The following is a 12,974-nucleotide window of genomic DNA, read 5'->3' on the forward strand; positions in this document are numbered from 1 at the left end:
CCCCGCTTCGACTCTAGCATTCCTCTCGGTTCACCGACTTCTGCCGCGAGCTGGCTCTCGATCCTCTTCTACCGCCTTCCAACTTTTACGCCTCCCAAAAAGAAATCTAGGTTAGAATTTGAATTCTCCGAGAAGAGATTGCACTAAATCGGGTGACCGTATCAGGGACTGTCGATGCTCCCGCTTGGAGATTAATTTGAGAACACCCAGAGGCGTCGCGTGACACGGTGAGATTCTATCATTGAGAGAGGTGTGCGGAGGTGTTGCGTAACATTTTTTTGAAAATTCGCCTTTCGCGGTGGCCGAAGTTGGCACGATCCCTTTTCAAACGTTCGAAGATCTAAAGATTTCTAACCTACATATCAGAGGTTAACGGTTATACATATTTTTATACGTCGGCAACATTTATCAAGCCATCACGTAAATATGTGCAGCATTTTCTTGGCTGCAAGACACCGCCTCTGCTCTTCAACATTTTTCATCCTCTCCGTCTTCTTCTTCGCCGTATTCTTCTTCTTCTTCTTCTTCGGGGAATTATGTAATTCGTGGCTCCGCAGTAGTGGGTGTCGATGAAAGCCAGAACTGCAGCACGCGATTCGTCATTGAGATCGTTTCGAATGCAAAAGGCGACAAGTGAGACGTCAATACGGGCACGGTTTAATGTACCAAGGCGGGGACTCGCGTTCGTGCATTATAAATAAATCCCCCAGCAGGAGATTGACGCCTCTGTTCCCCGTTGAAGTCGCTGGTCCCGACGTTGTACGGTTGCCTCGTCCCTCGCAGACTCTTCAGGATAAACGCGTATCCTTCGCACGCTCGTTCGATAACATCCAATATCCTTGGAAATTGACGAAAATTGGACTCTTGAAATTTGGACGTTCTTTAAGTAAACGTAACATTGCGTTTCGATGAATGTTTTACTCGATATCAGCTGATTCGCGTGTCGATCGCAGGTACTCGTCCCAAAGTGAGTACAATCCGCGCGTACAGACGATAATATACACGTTATGCACGCGGATTTCATTCGCGTGACAATTAACAGGTATTAAATTCGCACCCTTTGCCAAGCGGCTGGTCCGCACAGTAGGACAAGCCGTCTCGAGTCAGACGCGGGCCTTCGCGGCCGTCTGCACGCCCATATTAATTAGTGCGAACCGCAGGGTGTAATTCTATCAACGTGCATCGACATTGTTGCTCTTTTCGCCGATCCGCCGTTCCATTGCGTCATTGTTCGGTATTTTTAATCCCCGTTGACGTCAACAACAAAGTGCGTCCGATATTCTTGGAACGGGATGTAAGAGGTGTCGAAGAAAATGTTGATCCTGTAAATTTTTGAACACCGCGCATAAATATAGAAAAGCTGGGAACGTCTTGGCACAATAAAATGGTTATCAGAGTATAAACAGATAAATTGCTCGAAGGTTACACACGCGATGTTAACCCTCCGCTGCTCGATGTTACAGCGAACCGGGTTCTCGTAACGCGTTTCTCGTTGCTTTTAAATTTAGAAAAGGAACAAGCCGCTTGATGATGTTCTGAACAAAGATTCGAGGAATTTCTTTACGGATTCGTGGGACGTTCGAGTGATTCGGTCCTCGAGTTTGACAATCGTAATCTCTTGCGGATAGCCTTACCGCGAGACGTATATTTAGAAGCTTCGCACGGCTCGACCCGATGGAAAATTGACGAAGACGTTAATCAGAGAATCGTCTAAAATCGCGTTGAAACGCGTAAATATAGATAGCCACCTGCACCTCGGTACAATGCATAGAAGCTGTATTGAAGCGTGGAACAACGGTGGATGCAAATAGAGGTTGGAAGAGTAGTTGGCACGACGCGTGCAACACCATAAAGTAATCAGAATTTTCAAATAACAGAGGCGTAACGATCCTAAGTAAATAATGATAATAAATCAGTTGGAATTATAAATAAGCGAAAGTCGATTTATCGCGCGGAGAAACAGCGAGGCGAACGGCTTGGGGGTTGACTTCAAATCGACGCGAGGCGAGAAGGGGTTAAAAATTGCCGCGGTGGTCACGATCTCTTCGCTCCGATGCGGGAAATGCACCGCGGCCACTGACTCAGCCCAGTGACGCACACACCGATGCGAACGGATGGTGATTGTGGCGTATCGAGACGCGTTGCCAGCCGTTCATTTAATTCCATCGAAGCAACTCTCGTATACCCCACCGCCGATCCAACCACGAGACGGCGGGATCAGTGGGTCAGGGAACCTTTAACCAATTTTCTCGAGCGAGCAACATTTCAGCTAGGAACCGAGGAACGGAGAAATTGTTAAGATCGAGTAAAATTAGAATTGGATCTGGACTAGCGAAATGTCAAGTTTAAGTTTAGAGAATTATTCAGCTAACCGAGAGAGCGCAACATTTTCAAATAAGAACGAGTAACGCGTTTATTAACGCATCCCCCATTTCTATTGCTATTGAATTTCACGAAAAATCCTCCGCGCCAGATCACCCACTCTACGAAACCGAACATGATCGAAATGGATCGTCGTGGAAATGGCACGCGTACGGATAACCCTCACCCGGTCTAATAAGGGCTAAAGGCTCGGGATGGTATCAGGCCACGTGTACGTATGCGCATAAATGTATCGTATCTCGCACAAGCCGCATTCCTTTCGCGACTCTCCCCTGAATCACGTTTTCATAATACCGCCTGATGTAATAGCTAACACGCTAGAAGACGGACGAAATAACCAACAGCCGTACCGTCGAAACAGCTCGAACGGCCAATGTACACCGTGCCAAGAAGAGGAAACCGCACGAAACAGTTACTAATTATTATCGTGACCCGTCAGTTCGTCACGTCAATTTTTACTACCTTTAACCCAACTCGTGCATTTTACCAATTCACGTTACAGGCTGAAAAATGCATCCGATTCACGTATCGCTCATCTTCGCTTAGCGATACGCCCGAGTCGATTAAATGGAAAGAAGAAATGAACATCGACATCCCCATCCAGCGACCAGCTCAACCCCATTACTTCTTTCGTTTCGAGAAACCGAGGCCTTCTCTCTCTTCGTCTCTCTCTCTCTCTCTCCTAACTATCTTCGACCTCTCACGACGCTCCGTGACGTAACGGAGTTACTCTGAAAATACACCAGCGTGGCGAGTACGTTTCACGCGCCTCTTCCTCACTCCTGAGGCCTCCTGTAAAAATAGTCCCTCGTACACCGAGAAATCTTTCTTTCTCCCCCTCCGACGCACCCCCTCTGCCTGTCAGCGTCCTCTTCCCTCCTCCTCCATCTTCGTTTTTCTTCCCTTTACGAGCACGTGGATTATTATTTCGGGCATTTTTATCGGGACCCTACTGGCCGGGTTCTGGTCCGGTCGATCGGCAGGGAAGAGAGAGCGATACCTCTTGAAGACTGCCGTAGCAAGGCCGGCGCTCCGGTAGCCGCCGCTTTTAGCACACGTTCGAGTTATTTTAGCGCTTGCCGCCAAGCCTCTCACTACCGTCTCGCCTGAAAACATACCGTCCTCGACCACCCTGCACGCAAGACCGTCTCCTGTTCAGCTCGCGATCGCCCCCTGGAGCCGTGGTGTTCATGCCTGGAGAAATTATCTTCCTCTTAGGGGGATGTCGAGGTTACGGTGTCGATGGTTGGACCAGCTTTCAAGTGTACCAGTTGAAAAGACCCGGACGAACGAGCCCGACAAGCGGACCTATTTCCAGCCGCCGTGTCCTCGCAGCTTCTTTGCACGCGTACGCAGCTTTTTCACACCGATTTCGTCTCGACTCAGAGACTACATTTTCTATTCCACTCCTTCAACTTTACTCTCTTCTCGCGATATATCGAGTTTCGAGGTGGGAGAGAGTCGAGCAGAGTTGATGGTACGTAACGTCAGGTGTTTAGGTTTTCTCGAAGGGGGACAGAGTAGGTGGTTGTTTGGTTGTCTCTTGCGCGCCATCGAGGATTATTTTAGTTGTCGCGGATTATTTGTTTTCTCAACGGTATAATTAACAGGGGAGGCCGTAGACATACGTCGATGGCTTACAATGCAAATATTGTACGACCCAGCTTATTTCGTTTCTATTTGTTCCACGCTTTGTCAAAATAAGCGCGTCCACGCAAGAAGAGCGAACCGCTCGAAGTAAGCGCAGAGGCGATTATGAAAGATCCATGACGCGTACCGGAAGACGCTGGCCCCTCGAGTAGATATTTCCAGATATGCTTCCTCGTTTCGAGCATCCTGAATGACGAGCTCTTTCTGCCCAGTTAATTAAGGAGAATATTCCTCGTTCAACGATGCTCCCTCTTTCTCTCTATATCCGCGCCATGAGTACGAAACAGTTAACCTTTTGATCCATCGAAGAATACCTCAACTTTCATCCACCGTGAACAGTGATTTGTACGTGGCTCTGACAGCATAAAATAAGGCAAAAGTCTGTTTTAATATGGTTGCGTATAAACACCCTCGTTGCGACGAGCTTCCGCCCTCAGTGCTGTCATACTGCACACATTGTCAACGACGAATCAACCCCTGAAGTGTACAGCAACGTTCATCGAACACCTTCTAGTTTCGCTGCTCACAATTGGACCAACGGCACCTAGCATTGGCTTCGAAACATTGTTCAACGAGGAAAATGACTTCGCTATAGCTTTCGTTCCACTAATAAACCGTGCCGTTTCCCCAGCCGCGTGCAACCGGTTTAACTGTCGTCTCGAATTTCACTCTCATTAGACCCGCGCGTAAAACTGCACCAGGGGCCTGGAAGTCTCGCCTTGTGAAACACTGTATTTCTGCGCGGCAGATTTACGATCATTCGGTCGAACGCGGTTCTCGCGTTTTCGCGCGTCTCATTTTCCCGGGCGTTCGGTCATCGGCTACCAAGGACGAGCCGTTGTGCGTGAATCGCTCGAGGAGAACGGACGAGGAGAATCTTACGAGAGTCTGACTGGGATCTAAAACTGTTTCACAAGTCGTATGTATTGTCGAACAAATATGTTAGATCCACTCTGAAAGTTATAAACCATGCGATAATTGGAAATATGGAACATTCCTTCTCGTTGTAGGGGGTTGTGAATAGAGATCGATCGAGTCGGAGAAAGGAACCGTCCAGCACGAAAGGTGCACGGTATTTGGCCGCACGTCCGCGGTTTAATTTAATTATCAGCATGCCAGGGAAAAGTATAGAATGAGAAAATTGCTAATTCAATGATAAGCACCGCTGATACTCTGCCAACTATTCGGTTTGCTCGGATATATATATACATTCGATACTATAGGTTGTTTATTCAAGAGTGGATGGTCGGTGGTGCGTTCGCTTGAGCATGTCGTCGCTACTTCAATTCTTGATTGGCTACGCGCCTATGCTTTTCCCATTACATCGTTATTAGGAAGCTTGAGTGGACCGCCTGGCTAAATTTTTCTACATCATCTGAATACCTCTTTAAAAATGGTCGCATCGAAATCACGCTTGAGAAAATGATTTTATTGTAGATATCAATGAACAGATACATGGGTATGGAATTTATAAATGATTGGAACTTCATATTACTAGAATCGGAGTGTATAACATTTTAATAGGAATTTATTACACAAGTCTGTGTTTATTCAATTCGTTTATAATTGCCAAAGTTTATTTAACATTTGGAAGTGTGAATCGCGGCAGTAAAATCACTATGGACACGGAAAATATCCATCAGGAGCCACCTGCTATGAGAGCAAACAGACAGAAATGGATTAAACGCAGAAACGCCAATATACCACCCCGTAAAATTTGCAGATACGTCTCCGAGGAACCTTCTGGTGGCGATCTACATTGCCACACGGGTCACTGCACTTTGGTGCTACAGCATTTATAGCCTTGACCACTAAACTATCCCCAACAGTCTCGTTCGTCTCAGTGCACGTTACATACCATAAGACTTTGATCAATCGAATCCTAATGAAAGTCACAGCGACCCGTGTAGGAAAATTAGCAAAATCATGCAAGAGACTTAACGTGCAAGTGCCTCGCGCTTTCTGACGCCATATTGCCTTCGCTTGGATTACATCTAGCGGATGGATTTAATATAGAATATAGATCTGTCTATAAAATCCTGGCGCCAAGCGTTCGTGTCAGCGAGTCCATACTCAAAGCGCCCAATTACACAACGGTATCAAAGGAAAGCGATGGCCGCACGTGCTGGAACAACCCCAATGGTGGGGCTCGTAGATCGCGCACGGGTTTACCTGAGCCGTAGCGCAAGCTCGGGCGCACCCACGCGTTGTCCCAAATCGTTGATTCACTCTACTGACGCTCACCCATACCGACACAATCGCGACCCACGCGTCTACGCGTGAGACAAGAAATACGGCCGATTGAGTGGCTATCTTTAGAGGCGGGCTGGGACCCTGAAGATATGCCTCGAATGCCTCTTCCGGTATAAATAAAACTATCGACTGCGCGCTGCTCACCCCTTTACGCGTGAAAAACTACTACTCTAATTTATCCCCTATGTTGTCCCTTTTTTCATTCCTGACGTCCACCACTTTTTTTTAGAAACAAATTTGTCTAGATCTTATCGTACAATTAGGTTGATTTGTTGTGACGTCTTGTATCACCCTCAGGGTTATATAAAGGGTTCAGAATCCAAACAATATAAATCATACGGTTCCTCTCGTAGACAGATTTCCAAATATTTCATTATTTTTGTTACCATTAGAACTTGGGACTTAGTAATTGGGTTTTTAGCACTCTATACATTCTCCTCGCCTGTTTTATTAATTTTTTAACTAAAACCTTATCGCTTCGGTTCATTTTCCTCTCGATATTCGATCCTCTTCTCGTACTTCGTCAAATTCGTTGTCCGTTTCGCGCACCCCGTCGTCGAGAAGACTCACCCTTCGCGAGGAGACGTTCGCGAGCTGAACGTAGACGAGTAAAATGTCGCGATGGATGGCGAGGCCGTTCGTTCTCGTATTTTTAGTGGCTCGTAAACTAGGCACTGGCCGTCGTTCGATCTCGTCGTCTCTGTTCCTCTGAAGCTGCCGTTTCTACGCGTGCTTGTTCGCGCGCGCACGGCTAAGTGCCTCCTCGATTCCGCCACCTTGAAATGTCGAAGAAGGCGCGTGGTCTCGATTACATCGAGCATCTTTCCAGGTGAATCAAGGTTGGAGAGCACATCGTATCTGACGGTGCGCGATCTGCAGCTCGATTGACACGTTTATATCGGTCGACGTCTCTCGGATCGAACGGATTGACGGTGATGGACAACCGCTGCGATTCGAACGAGCGCTTCGTCGAGCGATAAGTAGGGGATTATAAACTGGAAATTATGAGCCGCACCGTGTCGAGTTTAGAGACGGAGCGGGGTGTTGGCGAATTTTATTTTTGGAGCTGCGGATTTTTTTATGGTTCGCGTTGGTCGTTGGTTTATTCTCGTGGAACGCGGTGTGGGAAATTGAACGATGCGAGATGGTAGAAGATCGAGAATTGAGGAGTAATGGAAAATAGTGGAGAAGTAATAGTTGATCAGAGATAGAGAAGGGGGTGAGTTAAAGTGGTTCGAGATTGGAAATGAAAAATGTTCTCTTTGGATGCAATTAGATACGAGGGAACCTGGTCGAATTTCCATGGACAGAAGTAGTGATGATTCACGTGCGACGATGGACCACGATGATCGATAGACCAGGCGTGAAATCGGGTTCTAGCGTATCACTTATTTTTCGTTCCCGATTCGACGAACCGTTTAGGAGTGGAACAAGTGGGTGGATACGATAGGAAATAAAAATAGAATTGTTTTGTGTCGCTCTATTTATATTTGTTTGCGAGTCTCTGCTCCACCGGGAAGATCAGTTTAAGATCGTTTTCATAGCAACTGAATCCTTGGGGATTATTGTAGGTGGCGGAGAATATAATCTACAGTCATTCCAAATGACTGGATAATAAAACAGATTATTCGAGCCTTATTCGTTTGTTTGGGAGAAATGTAAATTACATATTAATAATCATAGTAGAAAATCAAGTAATTTTTAATATAAATAACTGTACGATTAGTAAAAAATTTTTTTTAAAGCACTTCGTACTCTCTCCTTAATCAGCCAGAATGAAATTGCCCTTCGTAACCCTCGTCGTAACGATAACCTACCCCGAGCGCACAATTTCTCCCGACTAACCGCCATCGCGAAGACGAAGCCAGTGAAATCAGTCCAATTTAACTGGCACACGTCTTTCAGCGGCTCGCCCGCTGTCTCTCCCTCTCTTCTTTCCGCTCGAGCCGTATTCCCGCCAAGTTTCGCGCGGTAGCGTCTACCACCAGCCGTTAAACCTGCCATCTTAACGACACCTTCACAGGCGAAACGCGCCTAACAAGAACAGAAACAGCAAGCAAAACGTACCCGGAAAAACAAACGAGCCACTGTTGCAGACTGATAAACGAGGTTGATCTGTCCCGGAAAGACAATGGCAACGTTCTACCCTCCCTCCCCCTCCCCCGTTCCTTAACAAAAGTCCTGGTAGCCACGCAAAAATAGAATCGAACACGAGAAGAGCGGAGTGTCCGTGACGCGCGAGAGCAACCAAAGCTAGGGCAAAGAAAGAGAAAGACTGTAAGAAGAGAGTGCGAATCCGCCCCTCACGCAACTTTTGTCGCTCTATTCTGAGGACGCGGTGGCCAAAAATGGCTACGTCCACCTGTTCGCCGGTTTTCTTCTTTCGCCTCTCCCACGACGATTCCCTCGTTCGAGTGACGCTCGAACGTGATCACATCGAGCACGGGAGTCGCGGAAAAATCGCACCGTGGAAAACGGTCGAGAGACACCCACCTCGGTGTCCATATCCAATGATTGTAACCCAACACCCGCGCAAATGGTCTCCGAGACGGTGAGCGAAACGGATCGGCGCCGGCCAAGAACGCTTGGAACTGCCAAGCTACCGGCGATAAGCATAAAATTCCCGCGCGAAGGATTAGTTTCCTCTCTTCAGTAACTCAAGGCTGATCCCAAGGACTCCTACATCCGCGGGCAGATGATCGTTGACCTCGCGGATCCCTGTCCCTCGCCAAGCGACCCCGACGCCGCTCGAACTTTCCCGCGTAATCGAGTTTCGGATTGGACGCTTGGATACTAATCGAATACGATTTCCTTTCAGACGCAAGAAGTTGCACGACTTGCGACAAGGTGCTGGCCGAGCTGGAGAAGATCGACGACGACACGGACCATTTCGGGGTCGACTTCGTCAAGATCAACGACAAACGACTGGCCAAGCAGTATGGCATCAAGAACTTCCCAGCCCTCACGTACTTCCGCGAGAAGGAACCGATCATCTACGAAGGTCAGACTCCCGTCCACGATTCAGACGCTTTTCTACGAAGCTTATCGTGTCGTTCGAGGAAAAAGAAGCTTCACTCTAATGTTATTTACAAGACGTTCGCGAGTATGACGAACAAAAGCGAATAGTAATGATTCCTAATGGCTGAAGGTTCGCCAAACTTTTATTGGAATCCGGCCGCGATCTCGGTAACCTTGCCAGGTATGAGAAACGAGGTTCGAGACTCGTTACTGTATAGTACTTGACCCAGAATCGGCGGAACAATCGCTGGTATTCTCGAATTATCGAGAATCTCGAACTTTTCTTCTCCAGTCAGTGGAACAAATAAGCTATGGTCAGACGTAAGGGGTTCGATCTCCTTCCTACTGAAAGTTACATTTCTATCGTCTTTACGCGATCTCTATTCCTCGAATACCTGCCCTATCGACTTCGTTGCTTTACCACGTGGCACGCAATGCTATGAAAAAGATCTGCATAAATAACAACGGACATATTTCTTCGAAACGTTAATCGTGCAGCTTAAAAAGTATCAGAGGCTGAAAGAATCCCTGCTGTTCGCGTTAAACAAAGCGCAGCGTCCAATTAGCAAAGTAGATTCGAGATAACAGCCGGAGCACAACGATCTTATTAATCGCGACTGGTCTCGGATTTTCGCGAACTCGAGAGTAGCTGCACGTTACGTTGCTTGGACCACCTTCGCGAATCTGGCACCGTTCCTAGCCGCCAGCATTTGCTGAGATCAGCCTGTGGAAGAGTGACGGTCGTGCGCTCGACTTTTGTTCGACATAACCACCCCCGTCGACGCGAAACCGCGGGCCTGGCCACTGACACGAGTCGGGCAGGAGAAATTAATAGGATACAAGGAATGCGCGGTATTATGTAACGCGTGCGATGCAACGCGGCGCGTGTTGCACACTTACGGTTTCATTGAGCTCGCCATCCGGCTCTCTACATTTAGATCGAGACGCGTCGATTCGCTTGGAACGGAATCGGTACCGATACAATGCGCCGCTGTCGCAATTGTGCGGCAGTAACCAGCGTTATCTTCGTTTTTCTTCGTATTCTTCGATAAAACGAGTTGATAGCGAACACTGTTTTTATCAGACAGCTACAGACTGTACGAGATAGCATGAATGTTACACGGGTTCTTATTGCAGTCGATTCGTAAGAATAATGAATGTACTTACTGTACTTGACGATTTTTTCATACACAATTATCACTACAAGTAAGAATTAGAATCGAGATACGTTGAAATAGAGTACGAAAGATGCAGCGATAAAATTGGGGGTTGGTGCTCGGAAATTGGACGCGGTTGGACGAGCAACCCGGAAGCAGACCGAGGTACAGGTGTGATCATCAGTCGGGTAACATTGTGACCAATGGAGACCGCGTTTGGCAACGCGGTCCCTGTACGTTTATTAATCATGTCCGAGATAAAACGAGCGCGGGGAAAAGTGGAGACGGAGGACTTGATAGAATTGACTTTCACCCGGAATCGTCTCGGCTGATTTTCTGTTCGATGACGCAACAACAGATCGCATCTATTTCAATTGTGGCTAATGCAACAGAGGCTATTTTAGACGTCTCGAGATGGTAAATAGAAGCGAGAAGAAGTCGTGATCGGGGATATATATGCTATTAACTATTTTATTTTACGCGTAGAACGCGTATAGAATTAGTACAGGGTCACTGATTATGCCATGGCATCTTTTAAGCAACCGTTGCTTCGCAATGGAGACGAACAGCGGTAAAAAATAATGTTAAAAGCGTTCGTTGCATCATTTTAGGTGACTTGATGGATGAAGAAAACGTTCTAGACTTCCTGACGAGTCTAGAAGCGATGGACCTGCCCGATCGTATCGAGGAAGTAAACTCGAAGATCTTGGAGAAGATCGTCGAGGAGACGGAGTTCGTGGCAGTCCTTTTCTGTGAGTTCTCTTCCCTCGTTATCTCGAGACGACCTTCTAACTTAAATATCATATCTCTCTCTCTTTCTCTTTCTGTCTCCCTCAAAGCAAGATTCACTTTCATCCGAAAGAGTGTAAAAAAGATAAAACCATCTCCAAAGGTAATAGCATCAAACCTTTACACCGATTTTTTCATATCTACAAGAACATCCTCCTCAACGAGAACAGTGAAAATCATTAGAAAAATTCGATTTCAGCCTTGTATATAATTTATTATCGAATTGCAAAATCGAATATGTAGTCATATGTGTGTACGTATAGGGTGATTGATAGTTGTTGGTAGAAAATTTATGGAATGATGACCTGTACGATCATTCCTTAAATTCTCTATCAACGATTGTTCACACACACTGTATATCTGATCCAGACAATTCTTGTACATAATACGCAATACTTTTCTTATTATTATTTTACTGTCTGACTAATATGTCTGTGCAGACACTACGTAAACGCATCGAACGATTAACAGAGCTTTCACCAGAGTTCTAGCAGCCGAGAAGCTCGGTCGCATTAACACGTTACGCGTCTCGAGCAGATTTCTTTGGTTTTATTTTCACTGATATTAACGCCGAGCGTGGTTTTTCTTGCGCAACGATACCAACCATCGTGGTACAGAGAAATCGTTAGATCGTCATTTGTAAATATTCCTCTCATTCCACGATGTCACAGACTACGTACGTCCCGTTTCCTATCCCGCCTCTAACGCTCTGGTTAACCTCACACAAACACGCAATCAAAGTTTCTCTTCGTTCGAAAGAGAACACCGTGAACGTCCCCCTTTTCACACGATCGATCCTCTTGTCAGTATTCGTCTCACTCCCGTCGTCTGCAGAAATTTTGTTATCGTCTGTTTGATACGATTAACGCATCGCAAAGTAGATCGAGCGTCGAGCGTCGAAGAAATTTTCTCTCGACGGCAAACCCGCGACTATGAGCTCGAGCGAGTCCTTCCACTTTGCGATCCGATCACTTGCAACATACTTGTAAATAATACATATATGTGAAACATTCTTGTGTGTGTTGGTATGGATAGGTCCAGATACGAAGCGGTGTGCTGGCGCCGGTTCTAGTAAGTACACACTTCAATGAAATCACTGCACTGGATGTCGCACAGCTTTTCTTCCCAATGCTTGTGTACACACTGCGATACATCAGTCATGACATTTAAGAAGAAACCGCTATTCCGCTTACGCGATACTTTCCCCCGACATTTTGTTTCTAATTTGAAAGAGAGGAAAAGATATGAGGATGATTTTTCTAGCTTGAACGATACTCGCTGTTCTTCTTAAATCTGATGGCTCGTCATTGATGTTTGATTATATGTTTCCATGTATGTATTCCTCCCAAACTATCTGCCCCCCCCCCCCCCTCCTGATACACATATTTAACAATTACCACCTACTATCGAGTAATACTCAAGAACACTGTATTATTTTCAGCAATTATTTCTCTATCTGTTTATTGTAATTAGAGGATTGAGAGTCTAGAGGGAAAACGGTGATAAAGAAGTAAAAGAAATAAGTTACAATATTTATTGTATTACGATAATTTTCCCAATTACAAGCGAGAGGAATGAAGTATTCAGTTACTAATTCTCAAAGTCCCGTGTGCACTGAGGAACGTCACAGTTTAGATGATAGAATGTGCATCATCTTGCATCCCCCTACACACCCCCCTTAGAATAGACGGAATGCGTATGATAACCGAGAGACATTTTTCGTAC

At 46.3% G+C, this 12,974-nt stretch overlaps 1 protein-coding gene across 3 annotated transcripts in view; it reads left to right on the top strand.

Annotated features, from left to right (window-relative positions):
- Hlk (hulk) overlaps window positions 1-12,974 on the top strand; it is a 33,728-nt gene that overhangs the window by 1,439 nt on the left and 19,315 nt on the right. For 2 of the 3 annotated variants that reach the window (XM_076909877.1, XM_076909876.1), the window contains exons 2-4: window positions 9,104-9,286; window positions 11,072-11,212; window positions 12,285-12,320. In XM_076909877.1, the coding sequence (XP_076765992.1) occupies window positions 9,104-9,286; window positions 11,072-11,212; window positions 12,285-12,320 (360 nt within the window). The remainder of the gene's footprint in view (window positions 1-9,103; window positions 9,287-11,071; window positions 11,213-12,284; window positions 12,321-12,974) is intronic. The other variant, XM_076909875.1, reaches the window with a different exon arrangement.

Source organism: Xylocopa sonorina, chromosome 2 (genome assembly GCF_050948175.1).
Source record: "Xylocopa sonorina isolate GNS202 chromosome 2, iyXylSono1_principal, whole genome shotgun sequence".
Lineage (NCBI taxonomy): Eukaryota > Metazoa > Arthropoda > Insecta > Hymenoptera > Apidae > Xylocopa > Xylocopa sonorina.